This window comes from Zingiber officinale, chromosome 3B (genome assembly GCF_018446385.1).
Source record: "Zingiber officinale cultivar Zhangliang chromosome 3B, Zo_v1.1, whole genome shotgun sequence".
Taxonomy (NCBI): Eukaryota; Viridiplantae; Streptophyta; class Magnoliopsida; order Zingiberales; family Zingiberaceae; genus Zingiber; species Zingiber officinale.
The window spans coordinates 23,500,219-23,527,887 of NC_055991.1; the positions used below are offsets into that span (position 1 = coordinate 23,500,219).

The window sequence follows — 27,669 nt, forward strand, 5'->3', positions numbered from 1 at the left end:
CTCTCCCCTTCCCCTTCATAGCTCACTCTCTCCCAAACAAGGGTAAAAATTAATTTTATCCATATTTACCTTTCCCTCCCCTTTACTCACCTCCTCCCAAACAGAGGATAAATCATTCCAAGAGGACTACGTGTTGCTTACGATCATGCACGAAGCATCGCCTATCATATCATTTCTACACTTGCCAGACCATTAATCACCGTACATCTTCATCATCCTACAGCGTAGGAATCTTGGGCCTTGATGGTAATTAAAAATTCGATCAGGGGCTGTAAGTCGATTCGGAGACGAACCCTAAACCCGAACGAGACCCGGTCACCCGCTGCCCGTACGGAGTGGTATATGGTAAGGAGGTGATAACTCTCCCGGGGCCGAAAAGAGGTATACGCGCCGTAGAGGACGACGAGCGGCATAGACAACCGTGGTAGGTAATGGGGAAAATCGGGCGTCCTCTTTCTTTGTTCGTGGCTGTGTTTCTTCTTTGATTTTGTATCCGGCTGCAATTGAATGATAAAAAATTTGATTATTTTTTTCGGAAACAATTTTTATTAACGAGGTTCGTAGATGGAAGAAAACGAGGGGAAAAAAAAGAAGAATTTTGCACTGTTTGTTCGTTGATCGATTGAATCGTAGCTTCCCTGTCATCGGTAGATTTCGGTGTTTGCCGTGAATTTTCCAATATAGTTCGCTATTTTGACGCTAACTTTGCAAGAAGCCTTTTTAAATATGCTGATCTCTGTCATCCTTGTTTTCCTTTTTTTTCATTGAGATTTACTCGAGTGTTTTTAGAATTTCAAGAGATATTATTATTGATGTGAAAGTTTTGCTTGTCTGATTATTTTTTATCGTGTGTGGATGAGAAGATGGATCGGTACCAGAGAGTAGAAAAACCGAGGGAAGAGACCCCGATTAATGAGAATGAGATCCGTATCACGGCTCAAGGGAGGATGCGGAACTATATCTCGTACGCCACCAGCTTGCTTCAGGTATGCGTCATTTGAGCTTTAAGACAGGTTTGCGCCTTTTAGTTTCGTATGAGGTTCTTTCTCCACTATATCCTTGTCCATATTCGTTTTTTTTTTCCTTCTGTTTTTGTTTTTCATTTGGACTATAAAGTGCTCGATGCTAACAAGTATCTATGAAAACTATCAGAAATTTTAGTTGACTTGTTTTAATATCCATGCCAAAGGAATTGTTGGGGCTGTCCAACAGCCCCTGTTCTGCATACCTTTTTGATGGGATTCATGAGAGGTCTAAATGTTTGTAAATGAATATTAAATATTTTTATATTTTGATTTTTTACATATTATCCTAGGATGTTCCTAGAGTTATTTCTGGAGTACTGTTTGTATACTTCTACTGTTCATCTCTTTAATTTCCATAACATTTTCTTGTCGTCCTTTAGTTTGCTAGTTTTTTTGTATCATAATTGTGATTTTATCCTCTAATATTTCCTATAATACTAAACCTTAGGATACTACAAATAAGTTTCCCACATTAAAAAAAATATATCAGTCGGAAGCATGGAGCCCAGTCATGAGATGGTGATGGATTTTCAGTTTCATTTTCTTAAATACACAATTGAGAGAACTGGTGCTTGCTCAATGCTGATTGGGTATAGAAAAAAATCGCAAGCTTAAATTTGTGGGCTTCTTTTTCTTCTATGTCAGAGGATAACTGGATTACTTAGATAAAATGTCGTCTGTCTTTATGTCTGGATTTCAAATAACTGCCCTATCTTAAGTTATTTCAACATCATATGCAGTTGTGTTTAGTATATAAATGATTCTCTATGTAAATCTCAAGCTAACTGGCTCACAATTTATCTTATTCGTTATATACCAGAGTAGGAAAATAGTAAATGGGATTATAATTGTATGCTTAAATTACTTAACTGCTTCCATTTCTCCCTGATGTTTCCCATCAAAAAACATTGCTGATTTTCATTGAATTAACGTTGTGACTGATCGACAATCTATTTTGTTCCCAAAATTGTATTACTAGTTTAGCTCCTTTTTTTCTTGTTGTATTACTCATCTTTTTTCCTTCATTTTTAAAGGAAAAAGGTTCAAATGAGATTGTCTTGAAGGCAATGGGCAAAGCTATTAGCAAGACTGTTATGATTGTAGAACTGATTAAGGTATGATCATAAGCTCTAAAAAGATAAGTATTAAATTTCCTGAAATTATTTAGATTTTTGAGTTGTCCATTTTTTCTGGATGAGCCAAGTGTGAGTTCCTCAACTTTTTACCTATCATGATGATGCAGAGACGTATAGTCGGTCTTCATCAAAATGCTGTAATTGGATCTACTGACATAACTGACACATGGGAACCATTAGAGGAAGGCCTACTTCCGTAAGAAGATATTTTTTTTTTCCATTTTGAAAAAACCAGATTTGACAATTTGGAGGATAGTTGTGTTCTTGGAAGTTGCAAAGTTAAATGTGTTTTATCATGTTTAAGTTTGAACATTAAAATGCCCCTTAATCATTAAGGATATTACTTGCAGGCTTGAAACTACTCGGCATGTCTCAGTAATCAGCATAACTTTGTCTAGGAAGGAACTGGACACATCAGCTGTTGGGTAATTTGCTACCTTCTCATAATCTTTCAAATTGATTTTGAAGGGGGAAAGTTTGTTTCTTTTGATGCTTGATTTATATTGGTTAAGCACAGTTAAAAGGCAATCAATTTGTTATAGATCCTAATGTAACCAAACAGTCCTTTTATTTTGTATTAATCTCATCCTTGTTAGATTGTTTTAGGATTCCCATTTTCTTGGCATGATTTTGGTTAATTATAGTTCTAAAGCTGGAATTAGCCTGCTTTGTGCTTTGTGACCTCTAATTTGCTTAACAATTTCATTGCCATATTAGGGTTGATAATCTTTTTAGTGTTGATATTCTTATTAATGTTATAATATTTCTGTGAACGAGAAAAGCAGAGGAAGTTTGCTTCAATTGATAAACTTACAAAAATGTTATAATGTAGTTGTTATAATCAGGGATGAGATTGTTTGCACACATTTTTTTTTGGTGAATTTCTTTATCGCCTTAAGTTAGATTGTTAATTTAAACTTCATGTTGACGAGGAATAATTTCTTTTCGTAGGTATCAACCTCCTTTGCCTAGAGATCTGGTGAGACCCTTGGCTGAATACGACTACGAAGGAGGTAAATGCATGAAATGCAATCAACTCTTTGCATTTAGGTAATCATGCAGTTTGTTTCTGATGTTATTTCTAATGATACAGAAGGCTATCCTGGTCAAGGAAGAGGTCGCGGTGCCCGTGGCTGGGGAAGGGCTCACGGTAAGGATCAATTACTCTTCGAAGTCATCCATTAATACTAAGATGTACTTATTTCAGGATTCCGTTGTCTAAATTTAGGAAATGGCCCAACTGAATATGACGATGGAAACTGGGACGATAGAGGTCGTGGATACGGCAGAGGTGGCTGGGGAAGGGCTCACAGTAAGCATAAATTACTCTTTGAAGTCATCCGTACGATGAATACTAAGATGTACTTATTCAAGGTTCCATTGTGCAAATTTAGGAAATGTCCCAACTGAATATGATGATGGAAGCTGGGATGATAGAGGTCGCGGATATGGCAGAGGTGGCTATGGTCGTGGCAGAGTCCAAGGTTACCGTGGGCGAGGCAGGGGTGGATATGGTGGCCAGCCTGATTATCAGCAGGAAAGCAACAGCTATGCCTACAACGACGAGGTTCCCATGCCCAATCGGGGAAGAGGTGAGTCTCATTTATCTTACGACTCCAATAATCAACGAGTTTGAAGTTGAAATCAACTTAAAAGTATATACTTCATCTTAGGTCGTGATCGTGGCCGTGGCCGTGGCCGTGGTCCGACTCGAGGAAGGGGTCGCAACACTAGACCAAATGGAATCGCCCATGCTGGCACTGTTGTTGCTTAACCCATTGATCTGATCTCGTCTGCTATGTTTATGCTCTATGACCTGATGGATGCCTGCTCTGCATCTGAAGATATTTCCAGCGATGCATGTTAGTCTCGCAATGTGGTCGAGGATTTGAAAGCTTTTTAGTTAGATACTTATAACTCCTAATCTTTACTAGTAGGATTTTGATCGGTAGAGCAGTACATTCTTTCATTTGTTTAAGAAATCTTCATTTATTTAGAGTCCTTAATCATGTGACTTCGATGGTGTGTTTAGGTTTTTTTAATCCAGATATGAGAGCTTGCGTCTAATACATCCATTAGATAAATTCAGAAGCGTGAGCAGCAACTGAAACGATAGTCTCTTAGTCGTTTGAGAACTGTAGGCGTCTAGGTTCGTAATCACTGTGTGCTTGGTGCGCTGTGCTTGAGGGGCTCGGATGGTGTGTTTAGTGTTTTTTTTTTTTTGTGAATTTAGATGTTCAAGTTTCACTCGATAAAAAGTGGAGTCGTTCCCTTGAGGGCAGCTTTATATTTTTTGAAACAGGATAAATTACAAGGGCATTCATCCAAACGCACCTTTTGCACAGGGGAATTAGAAATCCGATAAAATATTTTACACCTATTAGAAATTAACCTCAAAAGCTATTCAATCAATTAGTAGATATCAACTACTTAAACTCACAAGGATAGATTTGTGAAAGGTAGCTGATGTTGTCTGAACTAGAGAAGTTGGAAAGTTGAGGATGGAGTGATTATATATGGGATGGAGATCTCAATCCTATAAAATAAAATCAAATCAGGAAAAGGATTCCTAATATTGATCCTCTGATGTTCAAGTTAAAATTAAAAAGAGAGAATGAGTAATCAAAAAATAGATAAATATTCTCTTTGCTCATACCTTTCTTAGTAATCGTTCATCTATCCTATATTAATTATAGATAGAGTATTTTTCTTTATCTTGGCTTATTTATATTTAATGATAGACGGAGTGTTCTCTTTTATTTTCTCGTTCCCTCTTGTGTAATGTCATTCCTTACGCCGGACGGACGGTCCGAGTAACTCGCTTTCTTGCTGACCGAAACAACTAGTTACGGATTTGTTTATTCGTCCGAACGACCTATGATATCCATTCGTTTGACCAGTTAGGTGTTCACTCGGCCTACTCTTTTACTGATTGGGATAAACAATAATCACCTATAACTGAAGTTCTTTTTTAAAGTTGATGTAACCGTTTTAATTTTAACCGACACCGTATCAATTAATCATCCATGATAGATGGATCATTTTTTATGACGAGCAATGATATGTTCAAGGAAAAAAAAATTAAGGAAAAGTTCAAGGATAGACACATAAAGTTATAATCTATCATTTCATTTTTTATGGACCTCTTCATTTATATATTTATCCTTGATTTTTTTTTTAAATTTTTGTTCTTGAACATATTATTTTTTTGACCGCATCAGTGGCATTGACGTGGAGAGCAATACGTTTTTATAATTTTTGATATGGAACTGTCCGCCGTCGCTAATTCGTGCATCCGTCCGACCGAAGGCCATGGCGGCCAATTGAGATCAGCCATCTATAATTGGTTGGATCGGCGACAAAGAGCATAATCAATGTACCCGCCAAAGGCGCTCATGGGAGTTTCGCTGTCATAATTATTAATTGGTTTATTTAATATAATAAGAAAACATTTTGTTGTTCCTATTGGAACATTTTAATTATTTAGTGATGTTTATGAGGATTTTATATATTTAGAAGGAAATAATCATAAAGGGGCACACATTTAAAGTTGTAGACATCATAAAAGACGAGGGCATACATACTTATCATTCATTCAAATTTCTATAAATGATTTGACCCCGAGTGCTATACGTAGAGGTAAATAAGAAAATAGAATAAGTCATTATATAGAGGAGGATATTTCCACCGATTTTGTTGAAAATTAATGCTTGTCCATTTCTAGAAAATAAATATGTTTTTTTTTCGAAAAATCTCAAATTCAGGGGTGCCTTTGGTGAATTGCTGTAATAATGGGATTGAATTTATTAGTTTTTGACGAATTGAGGAAAGAAAGGGGACGCTCTGCTTTATCTTAGCTGTCTTACAAATACGCCAAACCATTCCATTTAATTCAATGTGTCTTTTCTAGGACACCGAGGCCTCCTTATCTTCGTCTTGCTCTCCAATGTATCCGAACTTTTCATTGGACTCCTAATTTATATATCTATTTTTAATTCACCCTCAATATTTTGGACATTCCTATTTAGTGCACGAGCAAAAATTATAATTTCAAATTTGAAATATTTTCCTGATTTTATTAATACTATTTTTATAAATTTTTTATTTTAATATCAAAATGTATTTTTAGAAGATCAAAGATTTTATTTTATCTTTTTAAATTATCAAAAATATATATATATATCTTATGGTTACGGTGTATTTTTGTTTTATAAATTATATAAAATGAAATACGATATTCTAAATTGTAGAATTTTTATTGTCCAAAATCGAGGAGTTTAATTATAAATTTAGGCGACCGCTCCGAGAGCACGATTCCACAAGGCCACGACCTTCTCTTTTTCTCTTTCTCTTCCCGACCAAACGGCCCAAACCTAGAGCGGTGCGCGCCTCTGTCTTCCGTCAATCTCAGGTCTCAACGGGGTGAACGCGAAGCAACGAGGTCCCCTTTGTGTAAATCTCCATCTTTTCCCCGTTAGGGTTCGCTATACCGTCTTCTTATCGTCAATGGCAGAGGCCTGCGGTTTGGCTGCAGGGTGAAGGCTGCGACTGAGTAGCTGAAACGACAACAGGCATCGCCGCTTGGTCTGAGGCTGAGCTGAAGAGGGAGGAAAACTTTTTCTTTTCCCCCCTTTTCCTTCGATTTTAGTTCTTTGTTGTGGTTGGCGATCAAGACTAGAGAGGAGGTGATCGGCTGAAGAAATGAGCGCGTCGAGGTTTATCAAGTGTGTCACTGTCGGTGACGGCGCCGTAGGAAAGACCTGCATGCTTATATCCTACACCAGCAACACTTTTCCAACTGTGAGTGCCGAAAAATCTGATCTTTTAGCGTTCTCTGCTGTTTAAATCATGCTTGTCAGGCATGAGAGGAGAAAAAGGTCGATTGAATAGCCTGTGCGAGGGAAATGCACAAGGAAAAAATCGCTCCTTTTTTGATGTTCTCCTCATATTATACCTTTCTTGGATCTGCTCGTGAAGATTCCTAATTGCTAGTTTCGGTATTTTAAGTGTCTATCTTAAAATTGTCTACTTTTACCTTTTAAAATTTCTATATTGTTGACCATTAGGAATATATTTGGTTAAATCTAGATATTGTTAAATTAACTTGGATGCTTGTAGGATTTCTTATGTGTATGACTGGTTTACTTTCTCGATCATGCTTAGTACGAAGAGACCTAAGTGTATTTATTGTTCACTGAATCATGCCTGTTTAAACGGGTCATGGTGTTTAAAGACTTCCGAGGTTTATTTCTTGTTACATCAGAAGGAGAGGTTGCTAGGTAATTAGGTACCTTGTTTCTTCTCAACACGTGGTTGCTTCTTAAGAAAATGTTAATGTTGCACATTTGCCATGGTTTAAATTTGAGCCATACTGTATAATGATAATACTTTGATCAATAATTTATTAAATATGTATTTCTTTAACTGGAGCATTGCTCGTGAATCATTAATGAAAATATAAATGTAAAGTATACCTGCGAAGATATTAGGATGCATGAAAGCTAACATTGTAGATACTTGTGCTTTCCATCTTTTGAACAGGACTATGTTCCCACGGTGTTTGACAATTTCAGTGCTAATGTAGTGGTAGATGGAAACACAGTTAACTTAGGGTTGTGGGATACTGCAGGTACACTATAACTTTCTTTGTCTCTTTTTTTGGCTGTTACTTGCTAGTTCTTCGTTTCAAAGGTTGGTATGATAAGATTTTTTTAACAGGCCAGGAGGACTACAACAGATTGAGACCTTTGAGCTACCGTGGTGCAGATGTTTTTCTGCTTGCCTTTTCGCTCATTAGTAAAGCAAGTTATGAAAATGTTGCTAAGAAGGTTATTAATGGATTTCTTCATTTGTTTTTCATTTTATAAACTTTTTGAATCATAAATCCTCTGATTTGTTGTGTTTCCCTTCAAATTTGGATTTTCAGTGGATTCCTGAATTGCGGCACTATGCGCCTGGTGTGCCCATAATTCTTGTCGGAACAAAACTGGGTAATGATTAATTTCATAACACGTTACACTCTTTATTTGCACTTTGATCAGTTCTACTAGAGAGCCATGATTGTTTGCATGTTACATTGTGGAATAGTAAGCTTGATTGCTCTTCCTTTTTTTCAATGTAAAGTAAGCAAACCGAGCTACTGAAGTAAGTTTTGTTTGCTTTTAACGGCAGCTGGTCTAACGTTAATTACCAATCAGTGACTGTCACATTTATGCAAACTCATGTTCTTGAATACATCCCAGTGTCCTTTGGTATAACTACAACATTTTATCTTGATGTTAATTGACTATGGTTTTTGTAAAGGATGTTAGTTAATTACTTTCATCATCTAAATGGACATCTGCATTAAATTGTTGTTTTTCATGACATGTTTTGTCCACATGTTAATATATTATCAAATGATTTTCTTATCTTATCCAGCTCCCAGTCGTTCTACTTTTTGATGCCGTTTACTGAGTCTGATCTGATGGTCAACCCATCATCATACAAGCATTCGATTAGCATTCCTTTTCTCTCCTGTTACCTCTCCATAATACACCTTCATAACACACTTCACTGTTTATTCTTACATGAACAAGAGCTTTTATAAAATATGTGTATTTATCGCTTTGCGTCATCTGAACTAAATTTGCATTAAATTTTGATGATCAAGCCATGTTTTTGTCAACATGATTAACTCTAGGTAAATAGCTATCGGATGGTTTTCTAATGTTATCTAGCTCCAAATTTGCTAAGTATCACCTGATGGTCAACTCATTATCTTACAAATGTTAGCACTTCATGCACCTAATGGACTTTAAGTACATGCTTCATCGTTCACTTAGTCAGTATGGTGCTTGATTGACTATTCACTCTTCAACTTCTGAACTTTAGATCCTTTACCACATGGATTTTCTGGTAGTTTCTTAGCTAGAGATACATGTTAAATCTATATGATACATTCTTTTTACATTGCTTGCAGATCTTCGAGATGATACACAATTTTTCATCGAACATCCCGGTGCCTCTTCCATTACTACTGCTCAGGTAAAACCAGGTGGTGGTCTATGGTATATTTCGACATGCATCTTGCTTACTATAGTAGACCATTGTTTTAGGGGGAAGAACTGCGAAAGCAAATAGGAGTTGCTGCATATATCGAGTGCAGCTCAAAGACCCAACAAGTATGAATCTTCCTCCGTTCTTCAAAATCCATTATTCCTTTTATTTTCTGATCGAATCTAGCAACGTTGCAAAATGATCTGGTGTAGAACGTCAAGGCAGTGTTTGATCAAGCCATCAAGGTTGTACTTCAACCGCCCAAGAAAAACAAGAAGAAGAAAAAGCAACAGAGAAATTGCTCGATTTTGTGATGATCGAGAGAGCACACTCGCAGAAAATCTCAAGCTCGCTCAGGGTTCTTCCGTTGCAACTCCTCTCTCGTATTCCAGAACTGCAGGATTGATGTTGTAAGGTGGCTGCTATGCTTCAAATGATGTTCTTGGATTATTGTATTTTGGTTGGATTGTTCGTGTAAATCTATCACAAATGGAGTGGTTGACCTTGAGTAAATCTATCGATTATGACGAGCCATAGTAGCCCGATTTATTCCAAGTATGGTAATTGCATATAATTCTATAGTCGATTTAAAAAAAAAGGTGTAAAACGAAGGCTCACGCCGCCTTCCCCTGGATCCTCGCGAGCGTCAACCCCACGCACGCGTCTACGAAGTCAACATCGATGAAGTCGGTGGACAGCACCTGCAGCCGGTCGGCGATCCCCTTCTGGAACGCCTGCGCGATGAACAGCCTCGCGTACCCGCGTATCCGCCTCGTCACCGGCCGCACGCACACCACCGGGTTATCCGCCTGCGGCGTCGCCGTGTTCTCCACCCGGTAAAGGTGCCTCCGCTCTGTCACCGCCTTCTGCTCTCCCAACCGCCGCATGTTGTTTTCGAACTTGGTCATCGGAAGGTCGGTGTCCACCCAGTGGTCGATCAGGCACCCCGGCCCCCATAACGGGCTCCCGGCTCCCGGCGCCGCCGCCTTCCGCGGCTTCCACACGCACAGCACTCTGCCCGGAAGCACCTCGGCGATGGTATTGGCGAAGATGGCGTCGTCGTAGGGGATGAGGAGGTCGCCGAGGTTGTCGACGAGGAACTTATCGAAGTCCGGGGGGTCCTCGTGTCCGAACTCTGTTCGGAGCTCGAGGACGACGAGCTCGTGCTCTGTTTCTTCGAGGAAGCGCTTGACGGCGTCGAGGACGCGGTCGACGGGGTAGGATACGAGGGGCCCGTGGCAGACCCGTCGATCTTTCTGGACGCGGACGTCGAGGAGGCGGGCGCCAAGGCAGAGCTGGCGGTAGATGGAGGAGGACTGGCACTGGGCGAAGGGGCGGGTGATGCAGGGGATGCCGATGCAGTCGGTGGCGGAGTCATGGGTTCCGGGCCACACGATCTGGTTGAGGCGTAGCTCGCCGGGGCCGAGGGCTGACATCCAAGCCTTGCGGTCGACCGGGCGGTGGTCGGATCCGGGGAACTCGGTGCCGGAGGACTCAAGAAGGTCGAGCAGAGCTCGCTTCTCGGAAGCCAAGGCCTTGCGGCGGTGCACTTGCCTCGAGCACTGGGCGCCCATGCCGCCGGCACCAGGGATGGTCGGAAGCCAAGGGCAAGCACCGGAGACTGTGCCGGTTAATCAAAAGGCAGTCTCGTGAAGAAAAAAAATATTCAAAAAAGCGATCAAAACCTGAATTCTCTTTATTTTAGATGGGCAGTTTTGCAGTGGTCGGTGGGAAATTCACGTGGTTGGCCGGTCGTTGAGCTCCCCTATCTCAACGTAGAATGTCTTTAACTGCAATTTAATGTTAATCGAATGGGATTAAAATATATTAAAAATTATATTAATTTAAGGATATTAAAATACAAATATTTTTATAAAAAAATAATTTTATTCATTTATTATCAAAATAAAAATATTAATTATTAAATAAGGCAAGTTTTTAATATTTTCTAATTTAAAAATTTTCGATCTCTTTCATGAACTTTAAATTATTAAATGATAAAAATTAAATTTCTAATTTATTATAAATGTGTTAATTTAAAAATAGTAATATTTCCCCCCCCCCCCCTCGCTTTTTGACCATTTTTAATTTTCTTTCCTTTATAGTATACGTGCAAATATTCAATATTTTTTATTTTAAAAGATTTTCACATTCTTTCTTTTATTAATTACTATAAAATTTCTCTTCAATTATGTTTTTTAAATTATTTAATTTATTTCTTTTATTTATATTAATAATTGATATGCTAGAATTCTGAAGCTCCTAATGGACAGTCCGGATCCTCTGGATCGTTTTTTGCGATTCAAGTGATAGTCCTTTGATGTCGATTGATGGAGATGAATGGTCTCCATCTATTTTATAAATGAGGATCATTCGTTTCACCAATTCATATTAAGTAGAAATTCAGCTGCCAGAATGAAAATCATTTCTACGCTTAATGATTAGATGCTGATTCAATTCCAAGCGTTCTATCCAAGTAAAGTTTTTGTTCAAAGTCAACGTAGAATCAGAGGTATTGATATATCTCGGCAAGACTCCTTTATTGCTTAAGTGAGATAATTAGAGTAAAAAATAGACGAAAGTTGAGTGTACGAGAGTTACTAGTATACCTTATCTATTGATTATCACCCTCTTTTATAGCTTTTCATATAATGGCGTGTTTTATCGCAGTGCTCCATTAATAAGGAGCTTTAACACTCATGATTGTGCGACTCCATCTTCAATCCCGAGCACCGCAAGACTTTGAATATAATTGACTATCGGGCACCATGTGACTCGAACTCCATTTCTCGAATGCCTTATAACTATCTCCGACTACCGTGTGATTCTGACTACACTTCCCGATCACTACCTTACAAGGTCCAAATACACAGTCGACTCGTTTTCCATAATCGTAGATCATTATAGTTATATCAATAATAAATCATTCAAATTATCTTACAGTCAACCACTTTACTTTCTAAGCAAATCTTGGTTGGATTAGGCCTTCTTATATAATTAATTGACTAGAAAGGCGGAACCTTTTCTATCTAAACAATCATCAAAACTATTAATTCCTCTTCCCTTGATATAACACATTTTTCTTTAAAAAAAAATCTTAAATTAAAAAGTCAACCATAGGAAATCATCAACTTGGAACAGGTGCACTATTTCACTAGTTCAATCCAATAAACTATTTGACTTTTGCATGAACTTTCCAACTGAAACACACATATACATTTCAAAACCTTTTCAAATCTCTTCCTACTCCAAAATCTTTTCAATTGGAGCGGTTCGATCGGTTAAATCTCCTTTAAATACACCCTTCTTCTCCATGCAATCCAATCCAATTCACAGCTCAAACTGAAGAAGTCAACGTCCAGTTCAATGGCTTCTCCTTTTTTCTTCCTCTTCTTCTTGTTGATCTCCGTCTCTTGTTTCTCTGTCTTTCCTTCTTCCTTGGCCGCTGACAGCGCCGCCGCCGGTGCTGCCATTCCATCGGGCACCATTTTGAGGAAGATCAAGCAGCAAATCCTCGCCACCCTGCCTCCTGACTGCCCTCCCAACTCGGCCGTCCCCTTCCTCGCTTCCCCCTCCGGCAAGTTCATCGCCTCCCTCGTCCGCCTCGGCACGGCCCCGGGCGCCGGCGGCCTCGGCAACGACTTCTGCTTCATCCAGGTCCATGACTCTGCCACCGGCGCCGCCGCGTGGGAGTCGTCCTGCCAGCCCGTGAGCAGCGCCAACGCCTGCTCCCTCGTGCTCTGCGACCTCGGCATCGCCGTCTTCGACGGCAGCCGCGACGCGTGGGACACCGGCGCAGACAGCAGCAACAACTTCCCGGCGAGCCTCGAGCTCGTCGACCTCGGCGACATGCGCGTCATCGACAAGGACGGGGAGCTGGTCTGGAAAGCCAGCGACGAGCCACGGGTGAATCAGCGCTGCGGCTTGCCCGGCTCGCCGGGGCTCTCCACTGGCGAGCCGCCCTTCGTGGGGCCAATCGGCGGCGGAAGCAATCCCCCCTTCGGCCAGACACAGCCAATCGGCAACAAGGTCATCAATAGCGGCAGCGACAACCAGCTTCCAATCACACCGAATCCCAACCCCGATACGACAATTCCCTTGTCGCCGGAGCCGGAGCCGTTAGCCGGAGACGAGGGCCTTGCACCGGCGAAAGTCGGATTTGGGCAGGAGTTGAAGGGGTTGGGAATCGGTGCAGAGCATCAACAGCCGTTGGTGGACAACAGTCCTTACGACAGTGGGAGTTCAAGGAAGGAGGCATTGCTTGGTTTGCTCTTCGTGGCTTTGGTCCTTCATTTGGCGCTTTGATCTTTAATTTGCATGCATGACGTTGACGTGGGTGTTGTGATATTGATGAGTAGGTTTGTGAAGATCAATCGTGGTGGTGTGTTTGTGCAAGTAATTAATGCTATACTTGTTGGTGGTGGTGGTGGTGTACTTCAATATAATATTGTGATTAGTATTTGATTAACTTGAATGTAATGTTATACTCTTCGTTAGTGTATTTCAAAGTGTCTCAATCATAGTTTGTGGGACCCTCATACTTTAAATTGACAATACCTCATGCATTAGTTATTAGATCGTCCAAAAGGAACATAGTTTATGGGATCGTGATTTTACATGGGATCGATTTAGAATCACAATCGGATTGATCAGGATCGATAGAATCATATTAGTCAAGATCAAATATTGATTCTGTTGATTTGAGTATGAACATGGAAGATAATTTTCTAAATATCTATTCATTCAATATCAAGACATAAACATCCAAAACTCATAATTTTTTTAAAAAAATAAAAGTAAATATTCATGAGGATCAAAACTACTAAATATCAATTAAATAAATATTTTAAATAGTCTCAAAATCCTAATAAAAGATGAAAATAAATTTAATACAATGATAAAAATTATTTAAAACCTCTAAAAAAAGACTTTAAATGATTTTTTTAACCTAAAATTTGATAGTTCTATGTTACACTATATAATAAATATAGATCTATGAATGAGTTCTAATTTGATATATTATATGTCTCGTAAATCATATCAATCTAGTATAATTCTTGCTCCAATTCTACTATAAAATCCAATCTAAATTGATCCTGACAAACCATGATTTATATGATCTTATCTAGTATTAGAGAATCCTCATAGCCTCCCTTTAAGTCATCTGCTCCCGTTCGGAAGCTAAGTCGGATGAAGGCTAGCTGCACTGTACTCGCGGTTGACGGAAAGTCGTTGCGAAACCTGATCGATCTGGCACCTGCCGGAAGGGCTTACACGGGCGGATGATGGGGGGTGATGACGAGGATGATGACGCGAGAGCCCTGCGCACACTCAGACAAGCCCCCTCTGCATTAGAGACCAAGAACCAGGGGAAAAGTCCCCGGGTCTGGCCCTCCGACGCTCAAATCAGGTACTTTTTCCCCAAAAGCACAGTGAAAGGACGAAAAGTAAAAGACGAGAGTGAAAATGATGAGTGAGCATACCTGCGTAGAGATAAAGCCTCCCTTTTTATATGGCAATGGATGCTTCTGGAGTCTGACAAGTGTCAGAGAATGTCGGGTGTCAGGCTTTGTCTAGCGGTGAATGACACGTGACATCTTTCTAAAGCTCTGAGAAGGGATCAGGTGGTAACGAACCACAAACCGTTAGCATATTCCCTGACAGGTGGTAATTATTCTCTGACGGGTTGTTACGATTCTCTGGCTTGATTGTCGTATAGTGCTTGCCCGCTCTAGTTTGTTAACCTTATATTGGGCCTTCGTACCTGTAAAGCTTGACCTATATGCCCAGACCTACATTCACTGGCGCAATCCCCAGCTTATGTTTGTTGTCCTACAAATTCGGATATGTACGTCCCGCCCTGCATCTGCTATTCGGACTATCTCAGTAGATCCAGACCTGCGCCTACTGCCCTGTACGCCTTCGTCCACCTATCCTGCCCTGTACGTCTTTGGTCCGTGTATCTTGTTCTGCATATCTTGTCCTGTAGGTTCCGACCTGGAAGTCTTAGTCCTCATATCTCGACCTGTGTCTGGGCTCCACATATCCTACCCTACGAGTCTTGGTTTGTATATCCCGACCTGTAAACTTTAGTCATATCTCCTATGTCGTGAGTGTATAAATCCTGACTTGCCTTCCTTAGTTTGCACATCCCGCCCTGTACGCTTTAGTCCTTGTATCTCTGGTGTCGCGAGTCTGTAAATCCTAACCTGCCATCCTTGGGTTGCACATCCTGGCCTGCACGCTTTAGTCCTCGTATCTCCGGTGTCGCAAGTCTATAAATCCTGACCTGTCATCCTTGGTTTGCACATCCCGACATGTACGCTTTAGTCCTTGTATATCCGGTGTCGTGAGTCTGTAAATCCTGACCTGTCATCCTTGGGTTGCACATCCCGACCTGTACACTTTAGTCCTTGCATCTCCGATGTCACGAGTCTGTAAATCCTGACCTGTCATCCTTGGGTTGCACATCCCGACCTGCACGCTTTAGTTCTCGTATCTCCTATGTCGCGAGTCTGTAAATCCTGACCTGTAAGTCTTACCTTCCGAGTTCCTATTTGACATGTAGGCTTAACTTCGGAATGTCACTTGTGTCCGACCAAGTCCATCCCGTAGCTTGACCCTTCTATTCCCACGTAGACCGGACTTTTGACATCCACATAGACCGGACTTTTGACCACCACGTAGGCTTGATTTTTGACCGTCATATGAGCTTGACTTTTGACTGCTGACCACCTCGTGAGCTTAACTTCCGACCACATCCGTTATATGTCCCCACTATCATGCACCGTATCCTCATCTTAGACTTGTTTTGTCCTAGTTAGCTTTACTATGTGAGATCCAAGGATTGCCCCTCTATGCTGTTGTATGCCCGTTTTGCCTTGGATCTTCTCCATCTTTATTATTATTTTTGTCGAGAAAAATATGAAATTTTGTCAGTCGAGAAAGGAGTAATGCTCAAAGACAGCGAGAGTTCCATAATTTCACAACATTCCCAGAATATTATTTTTCTCTTTAATATTTTTTTGGAAAAGGTATCTCTTCCTATTTACACGTGTCGGTTCAATGATGACCGGCCTCGCCTTCGTAATTTTCTTCTCCATTGGGTGCATACAGCACACTTCCGCATTCCTATTATCCTTTCTCCTCCTCCTCCTCCTCCTCCTCCTCTTCTAATCTCCGCCGCCGGCCCGCCGTCGCCATTTCGTTGCCGTCTCTGATGTTTCCTTCGGCAGAGGAGCTTCAGGTGGAGCTCACGCTCCTCGAGCTCGCCGATCTCATCCTTGAGCGCCGTCGGATTCCGCCGCCTGGCGATTACATCGGCTCCCTCAGATGGAGAGGCGGGAAACCCAGATCGGTCGCTTCTCGTCGCCGCCGCCCTCTTCGGACGCCTTCTCTGCCTCCGCCGCTAGACAGTAAGGAGGGAGATGCAGCAGCAGCCGCCACTGCCGCTTCGAGTAGTCCCACCACGCCGCTCTCCTTCCAGGAAAGTGGCAGCGATGAAGTTAGTGTCCGTCCGGATCCGGAGGTGGAGCACAGGAAGCGGCATCGAGAAGTGAGTTTGCCGCCCCCAAGCGGCGGCGAGGAGGGCGCTCTGCTCCCCGAGCCGATGGCGGAGCACGGCAAGCGGCGCTGGAAGGTAAGCTACCTCCTCTACCTACTTCTTCCCCTTCTCCATCATTTCGTGTTCTCTATTAAAATTGAAAAAAAAGAAGTAAAATATACTAATTATTCTATGAAAATGATCCAGTTAATCGCGAGAGAGGATCGCAAATCCTTTTCCAACACCTCCTCATCGATATTTTCCTACCAATCCCACCAGGTGTGCTTCAAAATCGACTCCATCTATATATTTTCTCAATATTTCTTCATTAGAAAATAATTATGTTTTCAGCAGGCGCGGGTTCAGCCCACCGGCGGCGGCCACCGGGAGCAGCAATCTGTGGCCGCCGTCACCGGCCTTCCGGATCTCAACGTGTGCGCAGTGGAGAAGCAGCAGCAGCAGCAGCAAGATCCGGTGCGGTGGTGGAAACAGCGACAGCAGCAGCTGTTGGCGTACAGAGCCGCCACGTCACTGGCGAGGAGGAGGCGAGTCCAGATACAGAGAGAGAAGAGGTTCTCTCTTCTTTCCTACAATTCCAAGTAGGAACTCCTTATTTTTTTTTAAAAAAAAATAATTAATTAACTTATTTTCAAGATTTTAAAGTTAAAAACTCTTTTATATTTCAAATTAACTCATCCAAGAACCAATGTTGATGTTAATTTGGTCGAGTATGAACAATTTGCTCTATGCCTGACTTCCATTTACAACCAAAAACACATCGGACAAAGTTTGAAGCTAGCAATAAAGATCAATCATTAAAAATATATATATACTATGTGGAAAATAACAGTGTCATGCAATGTCCAAATTCAGTTGATCTAAATAGATGTGGAAAAAGAAGACTTACTTTTTAACTTGAAGGCCTATAGGAGTAGCAACACAGACACATGAAAAAGGATTTCTATGTCATAACTCAAACTTATATGTGTTAAGTGATCAGACTACACCAGAAGGAAGCCTTAGCACCAGTTGTCCACCAACAAGACTGCAGGAGAAACGAATGATGAAATGAAATGAGCAGAAATAAAAATCTTCAATAGAAACTAAAGAAAAGAAAACACTAGTTACCTTTTTACATAGTAATAACAGAAATCAGCAAGGATGAAAGTTTGAACAATTTCAGCAAGAAGCACCATTGATGGCCACAAGCCATACCCCAGAGCTGTCAACAATCTTCCGCCGGTATCGAGAACCTAGAAAACAATTTGTTGGATTTGAGAATATTCAAAATTAAAACTAAAGAAATTGCTACACCACAACAAATGAAAGTTAACATTCCAGTTGCCAACACAAGTGAATCAGATTATTTGCTATTTCAATTGTTTAGCTCATTTTGAATCCTTAACTTTTGATTGCGGAGTTCTTTTTTTTTCCTTTTATCTTCCTAGCTTCCAATTCCTTTTCTCTTTGCTCTGATAACTGATACATTTTCTGTGAAATATTGTCTTTGGCACGACACGAAATAGCATTCAAATACTTGCACTTTCCTTCTCTTTGAATAAGCTCCTGGTCTCTTCACATTATGTTTTCATTGCGTAGCGGTCTCTTACTAAGTCATTTATCTCATGTTTATAAAAGAGTTCTGAGTTCCTTCAATTTTCTGATTGTTTTTTATTTCCTTCTGAAATCTAATGACTATGTCGAGTCTGCATGTGCTAAGAATGTTTCTCGAAGTAGAACTATGCACCTAAGCAAGTGTTCAGAATTAGGTTTCATGCAAAAAAAATTCATAATGGTCATTGCTAAATTATAATAGACTAATAGGCTGCATACTGCTAGACAGAGAGAAATACTTCTAATACAGCATGAAGCCAAAAACACTAGAAAATGGCAACCTAAATTCTATTACTTTGAGAAGGAACCATAGGTTTGAACAAACATTTACACAACAATGTATTGCAAAATACCAAGAGTTGTTTGAATACAAATATATGACTATACCACACGCTAACTACTATTTTGAAAAGTGGAGACCAATAAGCTTTAAGATGCTAGAACAACAAACAGCTACAAAAATATATTATGGGTGGCATATTAGTAATGCAAGTCCAAAATAACCAGACCTGAAGGACCCAATGAGCACAGCTTAGGAATCTTGCAATCCCAAGTGCGAAAACATAATGAGCCGTGAATGGTTCCACAATCTGAAAAGTATATATATATTTGAGATTTTGTTTCTGAATATGCAAAGATATGACGATTTAGGTATTACCTTTGTGTTCTGCATCAGTTGTAACTGGGGCAACACTGAAACAGCTTCCAAGTAAACACAAAAGGCCCAACAAATCCGATTAAAAATATTGTGTGAAGTCGAAGGATGAACTACAAGGGCTAACAAAGCACAAGGTACAATCTACAATTGTAGAAATAAAGGAAATTTTCATCAGATCTTATAAAAATAATCATATAAATAAAGGAAATGTTCATCAGATCTTGTAAAAACAGGCAAGCTATTAATGGTCAAATGAGACAAGTTTCGAGATCATTGAAGAGAAAAAAAAACTTGGAACTTAAAAGAAATGAAATGTAGTTGATGTTTAGTCAAGCTAAACTTCGAGATTGTGACATATATAATTATGAATGAAACCAGAATTGGCCAATATTTAGTTCGTTTCGATAATAATGGACATGCAGAATGTTACCATAGGTAGCATGCTCAATCATTTTTCAGAATCAACATTCTAATAAAATTTATATAAATCAGCCTAGTAAAGCTATCTATACCCAATCCCCATATACTAAATCAACAAACCTTACAATAAAGGATTGAGTTTAATAAATTTAATATGGACGTTGACAAAGCATGCCAACTTAAAAACTTGTAGATATAGCATGATCAACAAAGCAAACATATGCAAGAGCTAAGAGAGGCTAAACAGTTAACTCGATTTGCATCAAATCTATGTTTGGGCTTCGTTAGTTCTTTTTGAAACTTAATGAGAGATATAAAGTACAGGTTAGATCTTGCAATCAACAGTCCAGAAAACACTATTTTTTCCCTTCCTTTGTTGTGTAGAGAAAACAATGCAGTTATTTCCTTTGGGTGAACCATAATCACATTATAGTGCTTACTAATGTCAATACGAGTAAAATTGATACATTTCATAATTGGAAGAGCAAGAGACAATGTAGTAGAATAAAGCTAACTAGTGTGTAGATAATGTTTCATCGAACTAAAATTTCCATAATCTCGAGAGATGTCTCACCACATAAGATATAGCAAAGTTATCCTTATCCTCCATGTAACTTGTCCTCAACCTAATCCGAATCATGTAAATAACCCAAAGAGTAGTAGCAAGTGTAGCAGTATCTAGCACAGTGTGTATATCATATTCCATCACTAAGCTGCAATATAATCTAGCAGCTAAAAATAAGGCTGTTAAGTCCTGAGATTTCAGTGAAAGTCCTGAAAATTAAGAAAGTACGGAATCAATATAAATCCATAAATCTACATGCATAAAAAAATCGTATTGGAAACCAGAAAAACAAAAAATTCATCAAATAAAGGTGGATGTGTTCAACTATCTGAAGATGCACTTCCATAAAGACTATAAGATTAGAAGCATTGTTTTCCCCCATTCAAGTCCAAATTGGCAATATGATAAACTTTATGATTCACAAGGAAAAATTGATCGAAGAACCAAAAGATGAGCCCTAACATAAATGAATACAATTTTTTTTCTGGGAAAGAAAATACAAATTAGTAATTAAAGTTGGAATGAGAGAAAAAAAAAGTATTTCCAGTCAGTATTTAAGGCATTTTTTTTAGTACTACATGAACAAGAAATCAAGCAGACAGTTGCACGATTTATCGAGAAGGAGAAAAAAACAACAACAACATGGAAGGGGGAAAGAGGGCGGGCACCGGCGCAAGTCCTCCCTTTGGTGAGCTTGTAGATCAGGACGGAGATCCCTAGGGCGTGGACGGCTTCAGCTGCGACGAACAGGTTGTCGTGGTCGTGGACGATGAAGCGGAGGAATACGAGGGCGGCCATGCCTGCCACCACACAGAGGAACGCTTTCACCTTCGGCGGCTGCCGCTTCACCCACGTCGCCACCTCGTGGATCGGCCGCTTCGTGCCCCTCATTGCAACGCCTTCCCTAGCTCCGATCCGATCTCCTCGCGCTCGAATCCCAGAAGAAAAGAGGGCGAAAAAAGTCCCTGTTTTTAAAAGAAACAAAACAGATAAAAGCAATGCTCAAGGTATTTATAGGGAGCGAAAAAATTACAATCTATATACGATACCCGACCAAAAACAAGCGGGCACTGTGATTGGGAGCACGTAGAAACGCGGGTGACCTTTCGAGTTGTCCATGTTTGAGTCAATGTTTGTTGGCCATCTTTTAGTGGAAGCCGTGGAACTGAACCCTAGCTACTTCGGGTCAGATTTTGTAGTTGATGGTCCAAGCCGTTGACGGACCTTTGTCATCGGTCTGTTTTGCTTCGTGAGTTTTTAAAATTTTAACATTTTAAGTAATTTGAAAAATAAAAATTGTTAATGTTAAAAATTAATATTGTATTTTCTGAGGATTTTACTAATTATCTTCTAGTTTTTTTTATTCGTTTGTTATAAAAAATAATTTAACAATTTTGGCTCACTGACTCACACGTCAGTTGTTCCGCATTCCGATCACTCATGATCCTTCGACCCGGTGACGGAAATATTGTTTGTAATATGTGGGAAGATTCATGACTCCATCACTGGTGGTGTCGGGTCAGGGTGCTACGTCTCGACCGTCCTCGAATCGAAGGATTCTGTGGCGAGGAGACGTTGTTGTCGCTCGACCAACTACAAGCGTGCACGCAGGGACAAATCTAGAAATTAGAAATGGGTTAAGTTGATCCGGAGTTGGTCTAGTTCACCATAGAAGAAGTCCATATTCACTTTGCGTGAGCATGTTACCAACTCGTTTTCCCCTATATTTTCACTAAATTTTAAATTTTTATTGAATGATTTTTTTTAATTTATTAATAATTTGTAGATGTTGAAAATTTAGGGGTCATGGCAGAAGACCTAGTTGTTGACGCTAAAGCATGCCACCAATGATGAAGTAGAAGTAGTCGGTCCACAAGCTTGACGTGAGACCATGCTATGCCATCTCGTGCAAGACCTCAATCTATAGATGCTCGCCTCTTGTGTTGGCATAACTATAAGGGTACGCTAATATAGAGGACACGTTGATCCGACCGTGGTAGCTAAGGTCGAGGATGACCATGTTGACGACTACGTCTTGGGGGGAGGGATTGGCCATGAATAGAGTGGTCGTGGCCATAAGCGGCAATAAGGAAAGGACATGGGGATGACTAAGTAAGGTGGACGATGCCGATATATCTATGGACCCAAAGAGAATTATGAAGAAGTGGGAGGGCATTTTGGTCTTTGCACATGTTGAGGGTTTGGGTTTTAGGGGTGCACTATTCACATAGAAAGGAGGAGTTTTTGGTCTTCGTTTTTCTCTCCACCATAGGCATGCCGTCGCCATAGGGACAGCGCACGCACGTTGCACCGTAGCCGAAGGCTCTCGCCGTCGCCGGAGGCTTTCACCGTCACCTCGTTGGAGATCTCATACGCCTCTCCCTCTTTCTCGCTGCTTCGTGTTTTGGGTCTTCGTCATCTCTTGCACAGGAGAAGAGGGCACTCGCGCCGCCGAGGTCACCAAAGCATGCCCTGTCCCACTCCTTCAGCTACTATTGCCGTTGGGCAAGGATGCATGGGACAACCATCGCCTTCTCCCTTCTCCGACGTTGACGTCGCCAAGGAGCATCGTCGTCACCCCCACCGCCTCTAGCGATTGCCACCGCCACCACGGAGATGCGAATGGACGCCGCCTCCGCTGCTTACCGGGCCACCGCTCTCCAGGGTCGCCTCATGCCATCGGACCCACCTTCCTCTCTCTCGCATGAGGACTCTTCGTCTTCTTCGTGTTCTCTCGATACCGACTTCATGCATATTGTGTCACCCTCTCCACACCGATGGCACCACGAGTAGCCTTCTCTCCAAGTCTCTCTCTCTCTTCTCGTCAGTAGTCCCAGCGCCGATGCCGTCAGGGCGCCGCCACTGCCTCCCTAGCGCTGGCAACCTCCCACGCCATAGCCTAGACATTGACTCCTCCCCCTTCTGGCCATCACCGGTTAGCCTGCAACCTCTGTCGACCTCTTCTTCATCTCTGCTACTAGCGCCAGCGTTATCGCTGTTGGCGCCACTATTATCAATGTCGATGCCTTCTCCTCCACTACCGACCATGCCAGCATAAGATCAGCCCCGAGCCGCATCCGGTTCACATCATCGCAGCCGGCCTCCGAGCGGCAGTCGTCCCCCATCGTCGTAGACCTTCGATCCATGGTATCGTACACTTTCGACGTTGATCTGGTATCCGATCCACGTTGGTGTACATTTTAGGTATTGATCTAGCCTTCGAGCCACCACTGTGTTTCAGCCATTGAGCCACTATTTCGTTCCAACTCTGCGTCATTGTGTTCTGGCCTTCGTACCACTATTATGATTGTGAGCTATTGGTATTATTCGTCCTACGAGCCACTACTTTGTTTCGACCTGTGTATTGTTGTTATATTCCGGCCTGCGTGCCGTTGTCAGATTTCGACCTACGTGCCGCTGCTGTATTCCGGCTACGTGCCGCCTTCGGTTCTGTGCCGTCGCTTTCAGACCCAGCTCTTCATCCGGCTCGCATTGATGCATTCGGACATCATCAATTCTGTAAGACTAGTACAAGTTATACTCCTTGGTTCGCCAAGTACCTATTTTCTCACTAGCTGGAGGCATTGAGATGTCAAGAGTTAAACATGGATGCTAGTTGTGGTAACTAGTTCATTAGAGTGACTTGCTGTAAGACTTCATATGATTATCTATATATATAGATATGTCTATGAAGCTCTGATAACCATGATTTTACTGTATTATTTGATTCATTTATGCATGGTTTTGATGTTGGTTTCATAGTTTAAATCATGGTTACATTACATTTTTTGTGCATTGCATAGATTTTGGACTTAATTGCAAATTATATTATTTTTGGTGTTATTTGATGCTAATATTTGATTCTTATTTTGTAGGCATCAAAGGATCTTAGATTTGGATCTATTTGGACCGAAATTGGGCTCGAATCAGAGTTGAAACAAGAAGATCAAGTTTTGGGTCGATTTGGGCCGTTCATCAAGAATAGGACAGATCTGGACCATCCGTTGAAGATCTGGCCGATCCAACCTAATGGGGAGCAGATATGAGCCATTGATGAAGATCCAGAAGTTTTGATCCAGATCTGAGTTCATCCAGCCATTGATCCAGCCGGATTAATCTGGGTCGTTCATTGAAGATCGGCAGATCTGGGCCATCCAGTGATGATCTGATCGATCCGACCTACGGGAGGGTAGATCCAGACCCTAGATCAACATCAGTACCTTCGGATCGGATTTTGGGCAAGCTTTCACCGTTGATTTAGCTCCAAATCAATCTTAGCCGTCGGTTCAGATCTGGAACAGATTCAAAACACAGAAGCTACAGTGTTTTCCAGTGTCGATCTCCTCCGCTGTTCTTGGCGTCGCGCGTTCTTCTTCCGGTGGATTTCGATCCCGATTCCTTCTCCGATCATCCTCCCGAGCTTCAACCTCGGTGGAAGGCTTCTTAGCAGCGTCATCCCGATCATTTGGAGCCATCGGAGAGTGTTCTCTCCGGTGGAATTTGGCTCGCGACATCTTCCATTTCTAGCTCGATTTGGCGGTGGTCCTCCAAATCCAAGCTCCGATTCCCATCAGCAACATTCGGAGGTGGTCTTCCGGTGTTCCTGAGCTTCACTCGACGTTCATCCACGTTCCATAGCCTTCCATCATATCCAGAGGCAGATTTCCAGATTTTCGGCATTTTCTTGGGTTTTGGCTTGTTCTAGCTCGTCGGGGGTGGTCCGTCGGCGTTCTTGAGCAATCCTGGAACTGATACGCTGTAGAGAGTCTCCACTGAGGTCCGAAATTGGGTGGTCTCGATTTTGGCCTCTTGTGTGACGGCAAGAGTGTGAAGTTTGGTGAGATTGGTTGTGAGTTGGATTGGTTAGGATTTATTTCAGTTTGTTATAGTTTTTTTACAGCTTAGAACATATTCCTTTTATGTTTTTATGTTTTTATGCAAGTAATTTAGTATTTCATTACCTTGTTGAAGCTTAATTGTGTTTAATTTGTGCTTGGTTAATTGTTTAGAGTTTAAGTACATAGTTAGGGTTTACATCTTGCTTTAGATCAGATTTAATTGTGTCTTGCTATTTTATATCTTAGTTTAAGTGTGTGTTAATAATTTAATCACAACGTAGAGTGACAATGCGTTTGGGTTTGATTGTTGGCACACAAGTAGATTTCATTTATGCTTTAGATTAGTTTCTTAATTGCTTGTTTTCATTTGTTAGATTTAGATTCAAAGCTTTAAAACCCCCAACTCCATTTTTATATCGAAACCCCCAAAAATAGGAATAAAAAGACAATCCTAGATTACATTCTACCGTTGGTTCCTCGGATCGATCCTGGGCTCGTTACTACAACGTTATTGTGAAATTAAGGGGTTCAGTGGAAAATACATTTGTACAATTTGGTTAGCGGATGTGACAGATTTCCTTATCAAATTTTGGCGTCGTTGCCGGGGAGATTGTAATATGCAATGTTTAGTAATTTTAGGATTGTTGTTTTGATTGCTTTCATGATTATATATTCATGTGTTGATTTTATTTGTTCCTGAGTCTTCTGATTTTATTTGCTAGTGTTTCAGTGTAAGAACAGGAAATTCATGTGACCATGGATCCATATTATCAATATTTTGGAGATGGGATGGAGAATTATTTTTATCAGCCTCAGACTCAGTTCTATCAGTCCTACCTACCTATGGAGCAGCGGAATAGGTATGAGGATGCACAAGAACAAATTGAAGAATCAATGTGGAAATGCAATGATATTATGCAACAAATGAGAGAGCATCAAGAGCAATAATTTGCAAGGATACAGAATATACAGAGTCAGTTAGATCAGATAGCATCATCTATTAATCAGTTACAAGCACAAAGAGCCAGTGAAGAGGTGGATTGTGGAGATCTTGTCAGGCCTGACACTACTTCTATTTCTTCACAAGAATTTTCTAATATTATTTGTGATGATGATGTAGTTGTTCAGATTTCTGATTCTACTGATAGTGTTGCTTTAGATGTTGTTGAAGATGCAGGTATTGTTGCAGAAGATGATATAAGTGTAGGGGAGTGCTTACTGGAAACATTACCTCAAGAATCACCAAGAATGGAGGATGTAAGTGTAGGGACTTGTGCTATGGAGCCAAGCACCCAAGAATCACTACATGAAGTTGAACATTCGCCAGAACTGGAGTCTAAGCATTTATTTGAGGAGAAAGAGGTAACAAACACCACTCCAGGTACCTCTCAAGATGACAAGGTGAGTATTTTGTGTAATTTTTCAGAAAATTTCATAGAGGTACCATTTATTGATTTTATTAGTTGTGATTCATTTCTTGATATACTTTCTACTCACACTAATATTCTCCTATTTTCTTTTTACCCCACATGCGTGTGGGAGGTATTTTCTTTTATTGATGTGGTAGGAGAACATGAGCTTCCGGAGTGGGTATTAAAACTGAACCGCCTACGACCTCCGGAGAGAGTTTTGAAAGGAAAAATGAGTAATAAGAAAGAATTTAAGCGGAACCATGATTACTCCACTTCCGGGGTGGCTTCTTTTGTTAGATCTTCTTCGACCACCGGGAAAATGAAAGGGGAGTTGGTTCTAATTTCGCTTGCTTTTGCATTTTATTTCATGCTTTGTGTTTAGTTTTTCTCTAATAAATTCTTGATACATTTCTTTAGTTCTATACTTTGCATTTGCACTTTGTTTTTACATTTTTGCATTTTATTTCCACATTTGCTTCCATACTTTGCATTTAGTTTGGTATACATAGCATGTCATTTGAATAAAATTCTTCATGAATTTTTCTAGTGATACTTTTAAGATGGTAAAAGTCTCTTAAATTTGATCATCAACTTTAGGTCATTTGACATGATTGGATACTCTACTTACATGATTTTGGTTAAAATGGTAGTGGATTCCATGTTGATTGATTTAGCTTGATTGCATGAAAATACCTAGAGAGAACCACTTAAAGCCTACATTTTATTTAATTATTGTGTGGCATGCACTCATAGCAAATTAAACTCTAGAACTTGCTTAGATTCTTTTCAAAGTCACAATAGCATTTGTGTGCATGGAGATAAAGGATATTTGTCATTCTTGTTCCATCATAATTTCTAATTTCTTTCTCCACAATTTTCTTGAAACATTCTCATCTAGCATTTTAACCTTTGAACATCTTTGCTTGTCATGTTTCTATTGAGAGTGTTGGTTGAATTCTTGATGAGTTAGATTGTGCAAGATGACAAGGTTATAAGTGTGGGGGAGGATTTTGGACAAAAATTAGGGGGCTTGAAGGATTTTTGATGGCTTCATGAGGGTTGCTTTTTGACTTTCGGGAATGAAATGGAAGTGACAAGAGTCCTTCATCTCTATGATTTGCTAAAAGTGGTAATTCAGTGGTGTACAGAAACCCCTTCATCTCTATGATTTATCTTTATGCCAATTAAAAGGTTGTTTGCAAGTTATTAGAGGAAAGCTGAAGCAAAATGCTGAACTTGATTTGTGCCAACTTCTTTTACAAACTCTCTGGATAGTATCAAGTAAAATGAAGAAAGCTTAAGCAAGAGAAGTAAGAATTCAGTTCAAATTTGAAAAAAAATCAGGATTGTTTGTGTGAGAGTTATTTATGCCAATTAGTGATGCTGTTTCTGAATGGGAAGGTTTAAATTTCAAGTTCTG

The 27,669-nt window shown here is 40.5% G+C and overlaps 6 protein-coding genes across 8 annotated transcripts; 4 read left to right on the forward strand and 2 right to left on the reverse strand.

Annotated features, from left to right (window-relative positions):
• The first annotated feature begins 281 nt into the window (after positions 1–281).
• On the forward strand, positions 282–4,170 carry LOC122056190 (ATP-dependent RNA helicase A-like). Of its 2 annotated transcripts, none has more exons than XM_042618024.1 (10): positions 282–424; positions 864–986; positions 2,060–2,140; positions 2,269–2,357; positions 2,512–2,586; positions 3,113–3,174; positions 3,255–3,311; positions 3,390–3,473; positions 3,556–3,753; positions 3,835–4,170. In XM_042618024.1, exons 2-10 carry the CDS (start codon positions 864–866, stop codon positions 3,933–3,935), a joined length of 870 nt encoding a protein of 289 aa, XP_042473958.1. In that variant the 5' UTR covers positions 282–424; the 3' UTR covers positions 3,936–4,170. The 2 variants fall into 2 exon arrangements, with proteins under 2 accessions (XP_042473958.1, XP_042473959.1); XM_042618025.1 differs by having other exon boundaries at positions 284–428.
• Positions 4,171–6,470: 2,300 nt separating this feature from the next.
• On the forward strand, positions 6,471–9,729 carry LOC122056194 (rac-like GTP-binding protein 5). The gene is made up of 7 exons (XM_042618028.1): positions 6,471–6,961; positions 7,703–7,790; positions 7,880–7,989; positions 8,088–8,151; positions 9,123–9,187; positions 9,259–9,324; positions 9,412–9,729. Exons 1-7 carry the CDS (start codon positions 6,863–6,865, stop codon positions 9,511–9,513), a joined length of 594 nt encoding a protein of 197 aa, XP_042473962.1. The 5' UTR covers positions 6,471–6,862; the 3' UTR covers positions 9,514–9,729.
• Positions 9,721–11,001, reverse strand: LOC122056191. The gene has a single exon (XM_042618026.1). It carries the CDS (start codon positions 10,771–10,773, stop codon positions 9,814–9,816), a length of 960 nt encoding a protein of 319 aa, XP_042473960.1. The 5' UTR covers positions 10,774–11,001; the 3' UTR covers positions 9,721–9,813.
• A 1,564-nt stretch (positions 11,002–12,565) lies between these two features.
• On the forward strand, positions 12,566–13,504 carry LOC122054759. The gene has a single exon (XM_042616197.1). The coding sequence runs from the start codon at positions 12,566–12,568 to the stop codon at positions 13,502–13,504; it is 939 nt and encodes a 312-aa protein (XP_042472131.1).
• A 1,541-nt stretch (positions 13,505–15,045) lies between these two features.
• LOC122054761 lies at positions 15,046–17,459 on the forward strand. Its single transcript, XM_042616198.1, has 4 exons — positions 15,046–15,152; positions 16,316–16,838; positions 16,950–17,021; positions 17,094–17,459. The coding sequence occupies exons 1-4, from the start codon at positions 15,046–15,048 to the stop codon at positions 17,343–17,345; spliced, it is 954 nt and encodes a 317-aa protein (XP_042472132.1). The 3' UTR covers positions 17,346–17,459.
• LOC122056193 (ER lumen protein-retaining receptor erd-2.2-like) lies at positions 16,191–20,996 on the reverse strand. 2 transcript variants are annotated; one of them, XR_006133062.1, is made up of 7 exons: positions 20,668–20,996; positions 20,009–20,208; positions 19,015–19,155; positions 18,866–18,946; positions 17,871–17,995; positions 17,650–17,787; positions 16,191–17,329 (listed from the first exon to the last, which is right to left on the reverse strand). XR_006133062.1 is itself a non-coding variant. In XM_042618027.1 (6 exons), exons 1-6 carry the CDS (start codon positions 20,888–20,890, stop codon positions 17,739–17,741), a joined length of 819 nt encoding a protein of 272 aa, XP_042473961.1. In that variant the 5' UTR covers positions 20,891–20,996; the 3' UTR covers positions 17,545–17,738. The 2 variants fall into 2 exon arrangements, 1 of the variants encoding a protein (XP_042473961.1); XM_042618027.1 differs by lacking the exon at positions 16,191–17,329 and having other exon boundaries at positions 17,545–17,787.
• Between the last annotated feature and the right edge of the window lie 6,673 nt (positions 20,997–27,669).